Source organism: Pteropus medius, unplaced genomic scaffold (genome assembly GCF_902729225.1).
Source record: "Pteropus medius unplaced genomic scaffold, Ma_sr-lr_union100, whole genome shotgun sequence".
Taxonomy (NCBI): Eukaryota; Metazoa; Chordata; class Mammalia; order Chiroptera; family Pteropodidae; genus Pteropus; species Pteropus medius.
This window is the reverse complement of record NW_024354500.1, coordinates 32,340,744-32,361,076: the sequence shown is the minus strand read 5'-3', so window position 1 is coordinate 32,361,076 and position 20,333 is coordinate 32,340,744. Positions and strand designations below refer to the sequence as shown.

The following is a 20,333-nucleotide window of genomic DNA, read 5'->3' as shown; positions in this document are numbered from 1 at the left end:
TCCACTGATGATTTTATTCTTTTTAAAAACACATTGAAGGATTTGAAGAATTGCCAAATACTTCATAGATATGGCTTATTATAAATACTGAAACTGGTACCTGCTTGGTAAAGGAGGAAAGTAGAACTTGTTTTTATCTTTGATCTTTAGCATCTTGGTCCTCTCTGCTGTTATGGGATGAATGATTCCAGTGTTCTCTGCAGTGGGCAGAATGCAGACATCTAGGTCATCACTATAGCAACTCTTCACAAAACTAGAAAAGGTGACATCTGAAAAAAAATTTTATAAAGATATCATAACATTAGATCATGTAAACTACCAACCACAAATATAAACTACACAATTAAATACTCTTTTATTAATGTATGTTCAGGATTCAGTTTAAACTATCTGGGGTAATTCCAGGAGTTTACATAAATATTGACTTAAAAATATCTGTAATTCTTCAAGATATAGACATTGTTCATAAAAATCTAACACAGTAATATCTTAAGAGCAATACTTTTTATCAAAGATTTGATTTAAATCCAATGAAGTGTGAATATATTAGTCTAAAAGAGGTCTGATAGAAGATTAACTGCATAGGTTGTGGTATAACTGATTTTATTCCTGGTTGCCCCACCAACTACTAAACCTCAATGAGGAACAATTTCTGCATCTAAATTTCCTCCTTTGTATAACAGGGGAAAAAAAAACAAAACACCTAAGATAACTGTCATATAATCAAATTAAATTGATGTGAAAGCTCTTCAACATGTACAAAGCAGTAACTTTTTAAAGGAATCACTCACTGTCACTATAAGCCATCATTGTGATTATTAATACACAGCAGGTGGTCAATTGGATACCAAGCACTGGATTACACTGTACCTTTCTGTTGATATAATCTCAGAATAGAACAAAAAAGTTCTATGCACAGATGTATGAAACTACATTGTTTGGATAAGCCCAAACATCTTACCTTGAAGTTTCATAATTCCTGAAATTGCATGGCTTTTTCTCACTTTGTGCCATGGTTCCTGAGGCCACCGATTTGGTTCTGAGGTGAATATAGGCCACAGAATACCAACTCGACCCCCTCTTGGGTTAGAAGGAGCTCGGTCTGTTAAGGTCAAGTTGGCAGAGCAAGGCTTAACCCTATCCTGAATGCAGTCAAAAGAGGAGCTAGTGGCCACAATGACTGAGTTCCTAAGCACAATCTGCACATTTTCAATGGGACTCTGTTGAACAGAAGACACATATACTATCACCAAAAGACCAATAACGTTGTCCACCAGAGTGATGTTCTCTATCTCTATGCTGTTCTCCACATGCAGCATGGCACCGTAGTCAAAGTTCTTGAAAGCCAAAAAGCCAGAGATACTAGTACAGTTGTCAAGTTCACTTTCCTTATACAGATGAAGGCCATGAAGGCTTGAGTGGGCCACATTGTCAGACCAAAGGACTTCAAGAGAGGAACATCTCTGGCCTCGGATGTGAAAGCCAAGTCTCTCTGATCCTGCCACAATGTTGCCACGGAGATTGATGTCCTTTGCCTGGTTCACTTTGATTCCTGCCACCCAAACCGTGGACCATGCTGGCTGTGTCATCAGAACCACAAGGTTATTGGAGAGAGAATAGGCATGACCCTCTAGATCCATGCCATGTCCAGCTGTGTTAAATACTATGTTGTCTTTTAAAGTGATCCCATGATTGGACACTGCATGAATGCCCCCTCCACAGCTTTGATGCAGAGTAGAAGATATTATCCAGGATCCTGCTGACACATTAGTGAGTTCAATGGATGAAAATAATGGTGACCCAAAGTTCCGAATTTCTACATTTAAAAGTTGAAGAACACCTGCAAACAAAATGCATGTCATCAGGTACTTTTTTCTTCCCCACAAAAGGCAAAGGATAGTTCATTTATGGGTACCAGAATAATCATATTTTTCATTAAAATGTAATTGCTTATTCTCAGCATCAGCATATTTCATGCCAGTGAGTATCACTAACAAAGTATGAATCTTTAGAATATCACATTAATGCCTAAAAAGGTTTCATGTGCAAGCTGGAGAGTCTGGTGATATGATGGGGAGAGAGGAAAGGAAAGATAAAAACAAGGGATGGGCATTGGAGATAGGCACAGCTAGCTTAAAGATTCTATGCATTTGTCTGCAGAGATAAGTCAAGGAACTAGATAAGAATGAAGGGATAAATATGGATTCCTGGGCACTCACCTCAAAGTCATATCTCCCTCTCTGTGTCTCAATGACCTCATGTGAAAAGGCCATAACCATCACTACAAAGATATTGTACGAAGGAATATAATGGCCAATTCTATAAAAACATTTTAAGCATTTCTTAAGAATATAAGTGAAAAATTTATTTCTGCTCAATTTATGTCAAGAAACATGACATTCTTTACATACTTCTTAATTTAAGAAATGGTAGAAACAACAACGCATTTTCAAAATCATTTTAAAGACCATATAAAATTTCTTCTGTATTTTTATCTTAGTCACACTATATTCTGTTTTATTTTCACAATAATTAGATTTTTTATATCTTTTATGTCAAGTGAGGTTAGTGAATTATTTAGTCTTATCAGTAATTTTATTTGGACCATTTAAAACAGATATTGTTAAAACATGGCATAAAATATATCACTAGATTGATTTAAAAATATGAGTACAAAATATGTCAGTGTGTGTATTCTTAGTAAAATAGTAACACAATTATATAAAAAAAATGAGGTAAATTTATAATGATAATATGTAACTCATATAGCACTTACTATTTACCAGGCACTATTATGTTTATATATGTATATGTGTGTGTGTGTGTGTGTGTGTGTGTGTGTGTGTATGAATATATAAATGTCTATAAATATAAATATATAAATATATATTTATAAATATAAATATATATATAAATATATAAATATATATGAATAAATATATATGAATATATATGAATTTATTTATCAAATATATACATTTATATATATGTGTATATATATATAAATTTCCTGCCATCAGATATAGCATGCTACTGGGAAAGAATAATAGAAATAATTCAGGACAAAGATAAAATTCAAGTAGTCATTAAATCATCCACAATTTCAAGGCAGAGGAGATTTCACAAATTATATATATATATATATATATAATATATATATATATATATATGACATATCTCTACATATCTATATATCTACACACATACATATGTATATATGTGGCACATATATGTGTGTATATATGGCATGTAATATATATAATACATATATTATATAAACTCTCAATTTTCACAAAAATCCTATGAAGTATAATTATTATCCCCATTTTATCGATAAGAAAACTAAGTCAGAGAAGGGTTAAGTAACACAGTGGATTTGCATCTAGGCGTATGCATACAGAGGCTGTACTATTAACCTGCATGCAGGCAAATGGGAAGAGTGGCAGACATGGTAGAACAAGAGAAGTAACTGCACTGAGAGTCAGGTGATAGGGCTACAGCTGTGTGAGCTATGTGCCAATATTAGTCATGTGCCCTTAGCTATGTTGTTCACAACTCTGACCTCACTTCTTTTCTTTTAAATTATTTTTTAAAGGGTATTGCTAAAGGTAAAGTATAAAGTTATTTCTCTCATTAAAAATGGAGGTAGCTATAGTGTTTTAGTAAAAGTATTTAAAGCTCAAAGGTAGTTCCGCCTAAACCCTCCACCTTCCCCATTCCCTTTTCATGGATGAGAATCTAGAACCCTTGCAAATCAGCTGCCCTGAAGAACCAAGCCCTTGTGAAAGAGACAAATGAAGAAAAAGACCGTTTCTTTCTCCATGGCCAGACAGACAGTAGGATTACAATATATGACACTGATTGAAAAGTCACTGGTAGATGATGTGATAAAACATCGAAAAGCTATTTACTGGTGATATCACTTTGGATTTAAGTGGTTCTAGAATTTCAGTCAAAGCGATATATTACTATTAGCCTAATTAGTAGGGTTTTTAATGTTATAATTACAAGGTTTGTAATTCACAGTTTAAAATTGTACAAGATCTTTTCATTTGTGTATATATTAATCAATGACTGAAAACTAATCAATAGCACATACTTGAAATGTCTTGAACATCTAAATGGAGAATTTAATGATTTTGTTCACAACTATTTTTCTATTTTTCCTTTTGAAAATCACAATTCTGAGTACAACTTGCTGGGATGACTAGTAAGAGACTGACAGAGGTCTCCATTTAAGAGCAGGAATTGTAAGTTCTGGTCTGCTTTTCTGCTCTATAACTAACCATTCGACACTCCTTAGATGGCACCCTTGATGTACACCTGTAGATTCCACCTCATCCAGACTCTGGAGTATGTTACAGAAAAAAATGCAAATGTTCTTAATATAATGTGGGAACCTGGATGGATTCCGGGACAGAAAAGGGATATTAGTGGAAAAGCTGGTGCAATCTGAATAACGTCTTGAGTTCAGTTATTAGTAATTCACCAAAGTCAATTTTTGGTTTTGGCAAATGTACCAGAGTTATATCGGATATTAACAGTAAAAGAAATTGGGTGTAAGGTATATAAGAACTCTCCATGTTACCTTTGCAACTTTTCTATATATCTAAAATGTTTACAAAACTAAAAGTTTATTTAACAAGGGCGGAATCAGGCTTGAATTTGAATCTTACTTCTGCCACTTTCTAGCTAGATGACTTTTCTTACTCTTCATTTCTTTTATTCATTCACATTTATTTAGCACTTAATACACAGCAGTAACCATATTAGGAAAACAAGAATGAAAGACCCAATCTTACCCCTAAGGAATTCACAAGCTCATGACAGAGTTTTACAAAAATGCAGGGCAATTTCATCATAGACTCTTGTTTCCTTATCTCTGAAAATGTCTCTCTCACAGGGATGTTAGAATCAACAGAGATAAAATAGGCACGAAAACCAGCATAGTTCCTGCTCCGTTGGAAGCATTAGTGTAGGTTTTCTTTCCTTTCCTCCGGGGATGATTTCAAAAACCCTGGATCAATCAGCAATGTTAGAGGTTTAGGACCAAGTCAGTCCCACTGCTCAGTGCTCAACTATAATAATAGGCCATCTGTCCTGTCCCTATGACCGTACTCCAGCTTGGCTTCCAGTTTCAGTTAAAGATGCCCTGTCTTGCTCTCTCTCCCTAATTCTCTAGGGAGGGAGAGGATCCACACTAATTTCAGGATAGTCTCATTTCTAACAGACCAGGATTCAGCCTTTTTCTCAGTCTCCTGGAGTGGGATTTCTCAACCTTAACACTATCGAACTTTTGGACCAGGTAACCCTTTCCTGTGGAGCATGCCCTGCACACTGTTGGATATTTAGCATTTATCCATTAGATGCCAGAAACCCCAAACCTCCAATTTGTGATGAGCAAAAATATCTCCAGATATAGCGAAATGTCCGTTGGGGGTTGAGGGGGAGGAGCAAAATCACTTCCCTTGAGAAATGATGGAGTGAGACCTTGTTCTATGGACCAGAAACCTAGAACTCTTGATGTAAAGTCCAAACACTGCCCTTTACCATACTAGTGAAAGAGAAGTTCCACCAAAAAGTGTTCTATGTTCAATATATTTGGGAAGTAGTTAGATCCTATATTCCAGGCTTTCTCAGAACCTTACTATATTCATGTACACAGTGACATTCTAAGTTGGAGCTACAGAGAAAGCCTTTCCCAACATTTTTGACTAGGAAACAACTTTGGAATAATATTTAACGAACACAAGTTTAAGAAATGAGGTACTAATCAAATAATTTTGCAGTATTCCAAGAGCTAAAGCTTGAAAGAAATGAGAGAGATTGAACTGATCCTTAAAGCAGTCTAGAATTTGGAAATCATTTTTATTTAAATTTACGCTATTAATTTATAGCATGAGCCAAGGCCTGCCATCAGATATAGCATGCTACTGGGAAAGAGTAATAGAAATTCAAAAACAAGATAAAATTCAAGTGGTCATTAAATCATCTATAATTTCAAAGCAAAGGAAATTTCACATCTGCCAAAGATGTTTTTTTGAGGTAAAAATGTACATATGTTCTGATGACTAGTATATTATTTTAACTCACACTGATAATTAAGCACAGATTAGGACTGAAAATTCATAGCTTCTCAGAGCACAATGAAAGGAGCTATCTAATTTGAACATTTTGTGTTATAGTGAAAATTCTCACTGATGGAATTTCTGAGTGTCTCAGATGAATAGGATCCAATTGGTAAAGCTTTAATAACTTAAAATTTCATTTACCTGAAAATTCTTCTCTGCTGGACTTCCTGAAGGACCCCACAAGTAGCCTCCCCTTACATGATATATCAGGCTGGATTTGTATACTTCGGGTCAAAAGTCCAACCTCAGCAGCCAGACGAATATATTGGCCATCCTCCATGACGTGGGCGCTTCCTGGGGCAACAGGAGTTGGGAAAGAAAAACTTTAAAAATCTATTTCACAAATCGCCAGCTGGGGACCCGGTGAACCTGCCAAATGAAAACACTCCTTTCCCTTTGGAAGTCCTACCAACGCTAAGCTCTGCTTTTCCTCAGGCATTCTCCACAAATGTCAGCTGAGAAATGAAAAGCCCGTTTACTTCACTCTCTTTGGGATCAGAGTGAGAGTGCTTGAACAAAAATTCATTTCTCCTCAATAACCATGGGTACTGGGACAAGCTACTGGTGGAGGGACGGCAGGGCAGACCTATCCAATAAGCGAGGTCCCCAACCTCCTTCCTTAAATTCATCGGTGTGAGACTTAGCATTTGGTTGTACATTGTCTGTGGAGTTCTTTCATGAGAGTGAGGAATCCCAGACCTGAGGCAGCAACAGAACTAAAACAGCAATGTATCAGAGTAAAGGGACAAAGAGCAGCAGCAGCAACAATGGCAGTGGCAGCATCCTCCTATGGTGGGTCTTAAGCTCATCCCTGCCTGAAGGAGCCTCCTCAGTGGTGGTAGCTGAAGAGCCAAGTGCCGGTTTGTTCCACTGCCCTCCGTTTGCATTGCACCTTGCTCCTTACTGGCAAGGATTGCTGCTGAAGATTTCTCTTTTCTCAGCCACCTTTTTTTTTTTTTCTCGGCCACCTTTTAAAAGAGAAATCATCACTGGAACTATGATTTAAACATAGTCCTGTTGAAAATACATAAGAGACAAAAAAGACATTCCCTAACCCCTCTATTTTCATGTTTTATTACTTATTAGTTGTATTTCCTGTGTTAGATCAATTAATAGACTGAACCAGGAAATTATGGTTATTTATTATTTATGTGCAATATATTTTAACTGTGTATAGTGTATAAAAATATTCAGTACTTCTTTTTTTTTGAGAAAAAGGCATTTGGCTTTTCTTTCTTTTTCAAGAAGGATACATTCCTAAGTATGAAAAAAGAAGTCATTTACAATAACTACCACATTCTAACTATTTGTGTGAATCAGTGTGCCAGGAAATGAACTGGAAACCCATGAGATTTATTCTGCCCTAGCCATGAAAATGTCGAATGAACTTGAACAAGAGCCATAACCCTCCAGCTTGCTTGTAGACTTGCCACTATAAATAAAAAGTTAAAAAAATTCCCTCACATCAAAATATTTTTTTAATTAGGCAATAAAATTAATGAAGAAGTAGAGATAAAGCCTTCTAGGATGAGTCTAAGACAGCAATAACGTGCTATCCATCCGCTCTGAAAGGTGACCAGATCCAAGGCCCCAGGCAGAACATGTTCTTCCTGGCTAATTCGCTTCCCTTAAATAACAGATCAAAGCCTTACCAATGTGTCGGTGTTTGAGCCGTTCATGGAACCTAATATGATGGCCCTTGACTTCTTTCACGGTGAGGACTTCTGCTTCATGAGGCTCATAAGAAGAGGAGCTAAGGACGATTTTGTCATGGGGTCGCCAATCCACTGCGTCCTCTACTATAATTCTGTGAACAGTATAAAGATGGTATCAAGTATGCTGGCAGTGCAACACAGATCAACTTCTTAGTCCTGAGAGAAAAGGAAATCCACTGCAACCAACAAATCTCACCAGGGAGATTAAAGGAGAAATTCCAAGTCAAGAAAGAGACAAGGCTTTTGTGAAAAGTTCAGTGCTAATGGAGTCAATCTTCTGGCTTACATGTATACAATACAGGCATAGCAAAGGTTTTCTGTAGCCATGAAGGAAAAGACAAAGAAACAAGAAAGAGTAAAATTTCTAGAGTTTGGCATATGCTGTCTATACATGGTTTCTTAAGGTGGAAATCTTCCTCCTTGATTGACAAACTGTTAGAATAATAAAAGTATTTCAGAAGAAATCATTTCTCAAATTTTTTGAAGACCTCTAATACTATTTTCAGATAATTTCTCATCATTAAAGGTCATACTTTTAGCGTCAGACAAATACAGTATGAATCTGAGAGGTAAGTATACTGGTTGTGTGATCTTGAGAAGTCACTTAACTTTTGTGAGTTTACTATCTTCATCTGAAAAATGACAATTGTAGGGACTAAAGATATACATTCCTTCAGTGTGCTCTGTCCCAAGCATTGTCCTTTCACACAATTTGAAACAATGAGGGTTTTATTCATTTTCGTTTGTCAAGGCAAATTTAACTCACATTTAGTAAAATTTTTGTCAAGCCTTTCACTGCTGTCTAGCTTTCCTGAGTGAATATGTCTGCTTTATTCTCCATTCATATTCATTACTAACTTTAATGGCATAAGTATATTTTAATTACCTGATCTTTTTGCTAATGTCCCCATTTTAGCAAGTTTTCAATGGATTCTCCTCTACCAGTAAATATTCATCCAGGTAACAGGTCCATGTGAAGGCCATTCAATTGTGTAAGATATATTAATTGAACAACTGGTATGGATCAGATACTATGGTAAGTGCTAGAAACATTATGGTAAATAAAACATATGTCATTTGCATTAAAAAAATGACAAGTTAGATTTTGACTACTAGACATTCTTAAAGAGCCTACCGTGTAGGTGAGGAATTCACAGATGTTTAGTATATATAGTATTAACGCCAAAAAAGAAAGATATTAAAAGGAGTCATTTGTGGACCAATGGTAGAATTCTGTTCTGAACAAAAAATTGTAATTAATTCAAATCTGTACATCTGAGGTTAGAAAGAGTCAAAGAGAGAGAAAAAGACTATTATCAGTTAATGCAATTGTAATGAAAGAATTTAGAGTTTTACTTTTGTTCCTGCTTTGCAATGACATTCTAGAAAACTCACAATTACAGAATATTAAAGCAACTACTAGCTTTTAAAGGTAAGGAAACTAAAATCCGGAGAAATTAAATAAGAAAACTCAAGAACAAGACTCCTGATAAAGTCCAAATACTTTCCATTAAATAATCTGCCTGATTCTTAGTTATTCAACTGCTCAATGGTATTAAAAAGAAATACTCTCATATTTTATAACAATAGCATGATAATCCATGAACTTATGAAAAGTCTATGACCCATACAGAATACTATGCAGCCATTAAAAAGTACACAGTAGCAGAGCATCGAATTACAAGGAATTCTGTTCAATATAAAAAAAGCAGGATATAAAAAAATATGTACTATTTATTTTTCAATAAAAATAATACATGCACAGAAAACAGAAGACAGAAAAGATGTTCACTAAAATGTCAGCTCACCTACAGATGCTCAGTTTATTAGTCTAAATGTTATGTTAAAAACATAATTGAACTAAGCCAACCTTTTCCATTAAGGCTTCTGAGACCTTACCAGCTCATGATCATTTATCTCTCCTCTATACTCCTGAAGCTTTGGGATTCTCTACTTCATAAGGACCATAAACAGATGGCAAAGAAGCATGGGCCTTTTCACTTCTATGTCCACATAGCAACAGTGGTAACTTCAAAGAAAACTGTGATCTCAGAATCAATAACCTAGATAGTGCTGCTGATCAAGTATCAGTTTCCTTAAATTCCAACATCTACTCTTCCCACTTGCAATCTCCTACTCTTACAGTTACCTTTCAACCATTTTAAGAAATCCTAATTTAAGAACTGCTCAAATCCCAGCTGCATTTCATGCATCTGACTAATACTAGTAAGAGCCCCAGAGCTACAGGGGATAGGAGAGACATAATTGTTGCTCTGAACAAAACACACCTAAAACAATAAATAAGCAAAAAAAAAAAAAAAGTAAAAGAGCTTTTTGCAACATATTAGACCTAAATGGAAACCATATGAGAAGAGAGAAGAAACTATGAATAATCACTGCAGAAGTCTCCTCAAAGAACACTTTTAAAAAATATAAACAAAATATCAACATAGTTCCCTTTATTTAGACCTTAACAATTTACCTAGTTTAGGAAAAATATAATCTGGTCAAAAGAACATAATTATAAAGAATGAAAAAAACCATGTATAAGTCACTCATATATAAACACCGACAACTTAAATGAATTTATTAACTAAACTTTGGGGAGATCTTAATAATAATAGCTGCATTTGACCGCATGGTCAGAGTATCCAGATGCCAAAATATTTTCACTGAGGAAAAAGAGATGACCATAGACTTCTGAACTCTACTAATACTGAGGCTTTTTGTTTAAGCTCCAGTTTAATTTTTTTCTCTTTTGATCAGTGTCATTGAAATGTACTGAGGATCCTCAGACTGCGTTGGACTATGTGAGGTACTGAAGAACTTGAATCCTATAATGATGTTAATAGTGATGATGACAACAAGAATAGCTATCATGTATGTCAATTATTTGTCTATCTGACCTCCTTTCTCCTTCATTCCAGGAAATCTACCAGCGCTCTTCTGAGAACTGCTCTCCTCATCCACAGTAATAATTAAGTGGTCCTAGTGAAAGCATAAGTCATAGATAGTCTCAGAAACCCTTTGCCAAAGGGTGGGCAAGGGAGCCAACCTGCCTTTGTTTGTTGAAATCCTTCCCCTGGACTTTTTTTTTTCAGTTTTAATGAGGTGTAGCCGACAAAAAATTTGTGAGATATTTAAATGTACAGTGTGATGATTTGCTATATGTATACATTGTGAAGTTTCCCCCCATTGAGTTTATTAACATATCTATCACCTCACACACCATATTTACATTTTGTGTGTGTGTGAGAGAGAACATTTAAGTTCTGCTCTCTACAATACAGTATTATCAACTCTAATCACCTATACTTTTGAATAGTCACCTAGACTTTTGAATTGAAACTGAGAGAGAGAGTAATTTCCTCTCTAGTGGTAAAGCTAGGAAAAGCCTGACAGCTCTGTGTTCACTTGCACCCTACAGAGTGAGGAAAATCCTCCCCAGTAGAAACGAATGGGGTTGAAACAGAAAAATTAGAAAGGTGGGGAGAGGGCCTTGTGCAGTCTCCCAAATCGATGACTTTTCCTCTCAACTAAAAGAATCCTGATTACCACAATAACCACCACATCTTGTGGCTTACTCTGTGCCAGAAACTGTGCTAAGCACTTTGTATATATTAATTCACTTGATCCTAATAACTACTCTATTAGCTAGGCATTAGTATTCTTATATTATAGAAGAGACTGAGGTTCACACAGGATAATTTACCCAAAATTACACAGTTAGTTAATTTCACAGTTAGAATTATTTTAGTCTGCCTATCCTCAAAGTTCAAGCTCTTTTTCATTGTAGAACACTATTTTCATTCTACCTTTCTACCTCATATGCCTTTTCCCAGCATGGAGACAATAGCCAATCTGAGATTAGGCCCCACTAGTCCATTGAACCAGAAGGAATCATCTTCTTTCGGAGGCTATATATGTGATCCTGAATTCCTGCCAGTAAATGAATAAGGCCATCAATTCTATATTCTAATACTTGAACTAAATTTTTATAACATAATAATTGGGTTTGAGTAATAAGAAAAATAAATTACAGTTGTTTTTTAAATTAAATTTAAGAATCTCATTTATTAGATGATAAGCCATCGAGCCAAGAGGCTCCATAAGTTCTGATTTCCAGAAAAGACACATCGATTCCATGTAGCAGGCTTTTATTGGACGTCTTCTCTGTGTTCTGCCATGTACTAGATGCTAAGTAACATACCAAATCAATAAAGAGCATTTGTCCTCTGTGGTAGAAGCCAGTTGGAATATAGGAAGTACATCCTTAAATAGCTTAGCATCTGTCACTAGGAAGCATATCGTTATTAAAATTAGAAATTAGAAAATCACATGCTACAGTGGCTTAGATGATGGGAATGTGGGAGGTATGACGGAATTTTTAAGGATAAGTAGGAAGTGTAAAGGTAAAGAGGAGATGCAAGAGTACTTCTGACCTCTTATTTATCAATATTTAGGGAGCCAGTACAAAACTTGTTATAGATATCCATGCGTGAAGAGCTAAATTGAGAATGCAGCAGAAATGAAAGGAATAAGAAATATTCCGAAAAAAGTATATTCTAAGAATACCATCACTAATTTGATATAGGAGATAACAGAATAGATACAATCGACGATGACATTAGAAATAAAGACCTAGGGAAAGGTTGAGTTAACACATGATTTGATTTGTTCTTCAGATCGGAGTTATTTCCTTAGAAATAACAGAATCAGTTAAAAAATCACTTAAAAACAGAAAATATCAAGACAAAGAGATTGGATAATGCTTTATATGCTGTTTTTAAAAAGAAAAGATAGATAGATAGATAGATAGATAGATAGATAGATAGATAGATAGATAGAGATATATAGATTTTTTTTTTAAATAAGAAGCTGTGAGGAAGTTTTCCCATAAATCTACTTTTCTCTCTGTTTTCCTCCCTTCAAAAGTTATACTTCTTACCCAGTTACACAGGTCAAAAATTTTCAGTAAACTTTGACTCTTCTCTTTCTCTTTTACCCAATTCATCAGCAAATCATGTTGCCTCTATCTTCAACACAGATTAAATCATCTCTGTGTTTCTCCATCACTACCACCCTAATCTAAACCATCAGCATGTATCACCTGAAAGATTGCAATATTATTGCCATGTCTTAACAGTTAGTCTCTCTGTTTCCACACTCATCATCCCATTAGTCACTTCTTCACACAGCGTAAGTCAGATTAAAACATAAATCAGATCCTGTCCCTTTCCTGTTTAAAATTTTCCAATGACCAGTTTAAAAACCTAAAACTTTCATCATAGAATTAATTGATAAAGTAATCATTTAATTTCAAAGACTACACAGTCATCCTTAAAAGACTCACAGGAAAACATATGCTTAACACTTGCAATGTGTAAAACACATTTTTTAATATAACCTTCCTTAACTTCTCTGAAATCCAAAAAATTTTTAAATATAACATCCTTTAATTTATCTGAAATTCAAAAATTCAACATTTTTGTTCATCAATCTCTCCAAAAGTCAACTAAAACGAGCAACAGAAGAGTAATTTAATTTAGAGATAAATTTATGTAATAACATGTAACAAAAGAAAAAAATGTTTTCAAATATATGCCTAAGCTTCTTTGGTTGGTAGTGTAAGAAAGGAGTCTAAGTTTATATATAAAGTTAACATGAAATTTTTCCTCTGAATACTTCACTCTAATGTTTGTCATAAAATAAATTAATTAAATAAAAAGAAATTTATGTCTAATTCTGTTGGTGAAAGTTCTTAAAGCAGTCCAAGTGAAATCTGCCCCCATAGGAATATATTAGAAAGATTTACTAAACTGACTTTTTAACATAAGGAAGACTGAAAATCAATGTTTAAAGAAATGGTTTGAATAAGATCTGCAGTTCAGTTAATACTATACTAGTATCAACTTACTGGATTTGATAATGTTTTATAATTATGAAGATATCATTAAAGAACACTGAGTAAATGGCACATGAGAGCTCTGTATCATTTTTGCAACTTCTTGTGAGTCTTAAATTATTTTACAATTTTTTAAAGGTTAAAAAAAGCCTATTCATAAAATGAATACACTAAGATAATTATACATCATTCATATAAACTCATTAAAGTATCCCTCCTCGGGAATGATACTAAAACATGTTGTTTTTTAACACTTGTAATATGTAGAACACAAACATGGAATCAGACAAACCAGGGTAAAAATCTAGCCTCAGGCACTTCTAGCTTCATGAACTTGGAAATTTACTTAACTTCTCTAGCCTCAGTTTTCACGTCTGTAAAATGCAGATAATAACACCTAACTTATAGCAGTGAGAGATTTAAACGAGATAATATATGTAAAATGCTTGGTAGAGGCATGACATATAGTCAGCCCACATGATAAGAACTCAATAAACGGTAGCTAGTTAATTATCATGGACAGTTTTAATTAATAAAATTGAGTTTTTTTCAAAATAGCCTGTAGCTCAGACTCTGAAGGAGGTTTTTTAACACATTCTTATAAGAAAAATTCATTCATATGGCTCCTGCCAAATTCTAGCTTGCTAATCTTATAATAACTGAAGTTTCTTATTGATCCCTATTTGCCTACCTCACAAATCCTTTTGAGTATGATAAAGGGATTTCAAACTCAACATGACCAAATCCAAACTCGTAATTTTTTCCCCTAAATTTAGCCCTCTTCTGGTAAATGGCAACACCATCTATCTATGTAAACCAGAAACCAAGAAAGCACCTCATACCCAACTCAACACATCTTCTACACTTAATCGCCTGTCTCCAAATCCTCCCACTTCTCCAGTTTGCACTTTAGCTCCCAAATACAAGTCATTTCTCTTGCTTGGATCTTCTAATTGGTGGCCCTAGAGCCATTTTTGAGCCCTCCTATTGTCTTCGTTATACTTGAAATAATTTTTTTTAGATATAGAAATGTGATTATAAGTGTTACCTCCCACTCATACTATACTCTTAGAAACCTAAAATAGCTGCACAATGCTCTTAAAAGAGTAAAAATTAAAAGTCTTAGCACTACCAATGAATATGGCCCTGATCCCTAACTACTCCTTAAAATTCTGTCATGCTTGGTCCCTGCTCTCCACGTCAGTCACCCTGGCATTCTTTCAAGTCCCTCGTATTCTCTATTCTTCTTTCCATCACAAAATCTCTCATGCCTCTGCTTCTCAATCACCTGTCATTGACTCCTTTGCTATCAACTTCCAAAGAATTAAGACTAGCCCCAATGTCATTTCCAAGCTTACATTTTCTCCTCTACCTATGTCTTCTTGATCAGCGACATCATCCACTTCCAGGATGACTTCCTGTCATTTTCTTCTTGAGCCCTAAGTTACATTTCTAATTGTCTTCTTGACAACTCCACTTGGTGTCTCCCACTTAGCATGTTCCTGCTATCTTCCACTCTGACAAATCTGTTCCTCTCCCAGTCTTCCTACCACGTTTCCACCATCCATTAGGTTTCTCATTCTAAAAACCTGAAGCACTCCCTTCACCTCAACATTCACTTCATTGGCATGCCCAGACAGCACCGTCTCTTCTCTCAATCTCCACTGCCTCCTCCATAGTCCTAGGCACCATGATCTTTTACTTTAACTGGCCTCCTAACTGATACTCTAGCTTCTGCTCTTACCTCCACAATCCATCATCTATATAGAAGCCAGAGTGGTTTTTAAAATATAAATCAGATTACACCAATTCCCTTGCATAAACCGTTTAGTGATTTTTCCCTTTGTCCTCTCACACCTAAACAAAGTTTCATGTGACTTGGCATCTGTCATGTCATACAACTTTCCCTTCTGCTCACTGTGGTCCAGGTATCATGACCTCCTTTCTGTCTCCTGGATCCAAAACCCACCTCAGGGACAATGTTGGATGACTCTTTTTCACCTTTGCCAGTTTAAAATTGATAAATGGTATTTAATTTTGTTTTAATTAAAATTTATTTCAATTCCAGTAAGAAAAAAACATTTTTCCATATGTTTATTAGTCAGATGTATCTCTTCTTTTGTGGCTCATTTATTCAAACATTTTAGCAATTATTCTTCTGGTATGTTCATACTGTTTTCTTTTAACTCCTAAGAGTACTTACATATAAAAAAATACTAGCCCTCCATATGCATTATTACATATTCAAATATTTTCTAGTTTATAAACTATCTTTACATTTTATAATTGATATGCAGAAATATTGATTTTTTATGTTATCAAATCTATTATTTCTTGTTTTTATGGTTGTATTTCTTGTTATAATTGGACAGGTATTCTCTAGTTTAATATTATATAATATTTAATGGTTCTTCAAATAATTTTATGGTTTTGTTTTTATATTTAATTGTTTAATCCATCTATCATTTATTTTAAAGGAAAGCATAAAGTGAAAATTTACTTTTATATTTTTTCAAAGCATTGATCAATTATTTCAGTGCAAGTTTTCAACTAAATTGAAATGCTAATATTCAAATTCCAGGTAATAATACTTAGCTTGGTCTATTGTCTTCTGTTCTGGTATCAATAACAATAATTATTCACATTAAAGATATATTTTTTAAAAAATAACTGGTAATGTTTGGTTATCTTCAAGTGTTTATTATTCCAATAGGTTAAGAATTAATGAGTCAGATTCCAAATGTATATATTTGGCTTGTGATTAAAGTTGCATTAGATTTGACATCTTTAAAATATTGAGCCTTTCTATTTACGTTACACATCACCATTTATTCTAATTTTTTGCACCTTTTACTAGTGTTTTATAGTTTTGCGTTTATAGCTCCTATAATTTTTCTTGTTTATTCTTAGTATTTCAAATCGAAATTTTAAATAGGGTTTCTCATAATTTAAAACTTTATTGCTCACATATTAAAAAGCTATTCATTTGTGCATTTACTGAATGCAACTGACAGTTTTTCAGATGGTTCTCTAGTTTTCTAGGACAAAATGTATATAATATACAAAAAAATGACAGTTTATATTCCTTTCAATAGTTACAATGAATGCATTTTTCTTGACATAACACATTGGCTAAAAGTTTAATAACAAGATTTAATGATTGTTGTAATACACAGTAATTTTTAATGTCAGTTTTTCCATAAAAATACAAAGTTGCTTGTTTCAGATGGATTTTGTATTACTACTTAAAGCAGTGCTTTTTCAACTAATGGCTAAACAACCATATTAAGAAACATTGATTTAAAGGAAGTATACTTGTGGTCCAAATTTACTATTTATTCCAAGAATGCAAGCTGAATTTTATTAACTGCATTTCTGTTTTGTACCAAATGAATTATGTTTTTAATCCTTATACCTATTGTTTAGATCATTTATATTAATGAATTAGTTTATTTTGAACTATCTCTCTTTACTTGAATAAGACCCACAGTCATTATTTATTTTATTCTAATAAATTACTGGATATCATTTGTTGCTGTTTTATTTAGGATTTTTGCATTTTATTTATATTTGGATGTTGCTTCAGTTTTTGTTTTTTGAGTTCTTTAACAGCTGTTTCAAAAATTATTTTACATATGCTTCCTAAAAGTAATTGGAAAGCTTTTCCTGTGCTGTGAATAGATTATACAACATAAAAAGTGATAGCTGAATGATTGAAAGAACATGTCATACATTTATTTGAACCAAATGTATTCTTTGAAATAAATCTTTGATAACTATATGTCTTGCTATTATTGGATCTTTCAGTTTTATTTTTCTTTAGCCAATTATAATTTATATTTCTATATATAATTTTTAAATTTCAAAATGACACTATATAGATATGCACATTTTTATATAATGATTTTAATTTATTTGTTATCTGTTATATTTGAATTTTCATTTCTATTTTACATATTTTTATATGATTAAAATATTAGAGATTAAACCAGTATTTCTAAAAAAAATTTAAGTCTACTAATTTCCTACTTTCTAATTCATTAATTTTTGCCTTTGTCTTGCACCAGCTGATTTCATTAGATTTATTAGTTATTTTATTTCTGGTTTCTCATATTGATAGTTTAGTTTCTTTATTTCTGTACTTCCTTAATATTATTGTACTTTTTTAAAACATTTAATGTGATGGCATGTTTAGTCATCTCCTTTAATACCTCAATATTGTTTCTTCCTGAGTATTCTATTGATAAAGTTTTGACCTTCTCTTTGATACAAAAGTTAGTTAGAAAAAGTTTTTCTTTTCCTTTTTTTCCCCATCTTGCAAGAGATTAAGATTTTAAGCTATTATTTTAATCTTTATTTTATTGTGATCATATTCTATATTATTTCTGTTTATTAAAATGTACATACAAAAATCAAGTTGCCTTTATTATATTATTAATATTCTTCATAATTTCTTTATCTTTTTAATGTAATTTAAAGATTAAAACTGAAAGAAGTATGTGAATGTCTTCCATTGCTATTTTTGTTTCTGTCAATTTCTCCTTATGTTACTTAGGGATTTACTTTATATATTTCTATATTATGTTATCTGGTGTAAAAATTTCCTGGTATTGAGGTCTCGCTGCAGATATAAAATGTATTTGTTTGATCAAGTTTATATATTTCATTTGATTTTTATTTTTCTTGTGAATAATTTTGAGGCTCCTGTTTTTGTTTTGTTTTTATTTTAAGATTCATTTAATCCAACATTTAGTTAATTTTTTTCTGGATTTGTTTTAAGTTTTCCTCTGTTACAAAAAAAAGTTATGAATATATTTTGATCTATTATCCAATTTTTTTTCTAAATAGTGTCCTTTTTAACAAATATGTATTTTTCTTATAACTGGCAAATTCGTTATTTATTACTCCTTTTGCCTTTGTATGACTTTTTTGTTGCTTTGGTTCTCTTACCACTTCATATTTTTCTCTTTTTATATTTTGTTATTTGCTTTACGGTTTCCATCTTTCTTTTTTTGAAAGGTACATGTCCTCTTTTAAATTCTGCTAGAACAAGCAGTTATATTTACTTCCCATGGTATGCTTATGTCCCATCTCCAGTTTTCTATGGCTATATTTCCAGATTTTAAACCAAGATTTTTATCTGAGAATTCTTAACTGTGATCGTTGGTTAGTTTATGTGTCAATTTGGGTAAGCTACAGTATCCAGTTAGTATTCATTCAAACATTAACATAGGCATTGCTGCAAAGGTATTTTGCAAATATGGTTAACATCTACAATCAGTTAACTTTAAGCAAAGGAGATTATCCTTAATAATGTTGGTAGGTCTGTTTAATCAGTTTCAAGGCCTTAAAAGCAACGTAGAAGTTCATGAAAGAAGAAATTCTACATCAAGACTGTAGCATCATATCCTGCTTAAGACTTCACAGCCTGATGACTTGCTCTGCAAATTTTGAATTTACCAACCCTTATAAGTATTTAAGCCAATTCCTTGAAATGCATCCCTTTTTATGTACTATATACTATATATAACCAATATTACACACACACACACACACACACACACACACACACACACACACAGCCTACTAGTTATATATATTTTATATATACAAAACCCTGACCAATATATTAACTTTTCAAATTTTATGTAGTTTCTTTTACAGAAACAATTAGAATTTGTCTTATTTTAATAACCATATTTATAATATTACATTTAATTTATTTCAGTGCTTATCTTTAATATATATTTTATATACCTTTATATTATTCTTTAATTTTAGATTCATTTTAATCTCTATATTAGAAAACTTCTTTACATTTTAAAAAATTCTTTCAAAGCAAAGATATCTTTTGTTTGCTTTTACATATGAACAACATCTTAGCAGGATGTCCACTTCTTTAATCAAAATCTTTTTTCCTTAAATAAATAGATATTGCACCACTATCTTTCTATATTTAATAATATAAAAAATTGTAAAGCAAGCTTTGTATCCCCTTCTGTTTTCCTTTTATTTTATCACTTTGTTTTTTTTGCCTATGTTGTGAAGATACACACTAACCATTGTTGTTGATATTGATCTGTTCAAATAAAGTTTAAGTACTCCCAGGTTTGCTATGTGTATTTTAGTTATAGTTTTCATTATTCTTTCTGTTTTAGTTATTCTGGACTCTTATAAAAAAAAATTACCTGTATATACTTTCTAATTTCTGTTCTCTTTTTCTAATACCTTCTCTTTTATTATTTTATTTACTGATCTTGTCTTCTGCTTTCAGGTAGATTCCATCAGTTTGTTCTTCATATTACCTTCATATTCAGTTTGAGGCAGTGATGAGGTCATTCTTTACTGCCTCTGATGCATTATTAAATCTGTTACTGCCTTTTAAATTTCATAAGATTCTTCATATGCTTCACCTCACTTCTATTTTATTTTCATCTATCTCTTAACCAGCTATCATTTCAACTCAGACTATTATGGTCTCACCTTATAGTTCATCTATTATCTCATAGAATTAATATTTTTAAAGATTTATTGAGAGCAATAAATGTATTATCTAAAATTTACTCCTAAAATAAATTATAT

At 33.0% G+C, this 20,333-nt stretch overlaps 1 protein-coding gene across 1 annotated transcript in view; it reads right to left on the bottom strand.

The window, feature by feature from the left end:
- PKHD1 (PKHD1 ciliary IPT domain containing fibrocystin/polyductin) overlaps positions 1-20,333 on the bottom strand; it is a 411,516-nt gene that overhangs the window by 107,166 nt on the left and 284,017 nt on the right. Inside the window, exons 56-59 of the mRNA XM_039853082.1 lie at positions 7,784-7,938; positions 6,273-6,425; positions 962-1,840; positions 101-269 (exon numbers count right to left, since the gene is read on the bottom strand). Of these exons, the coding sequence (XP_039709016.1) occupies positions 101-269; positions 962-1,840; positions 6,273-6,425; positions 7,784-7,938 (1,356 nt within the window). The remainder of the gene's footprint in view (positions 1-100; positions 270-961; positions 1,841-6,272; positions 6,426-7,783; positions 7,939-20,333) is intronic.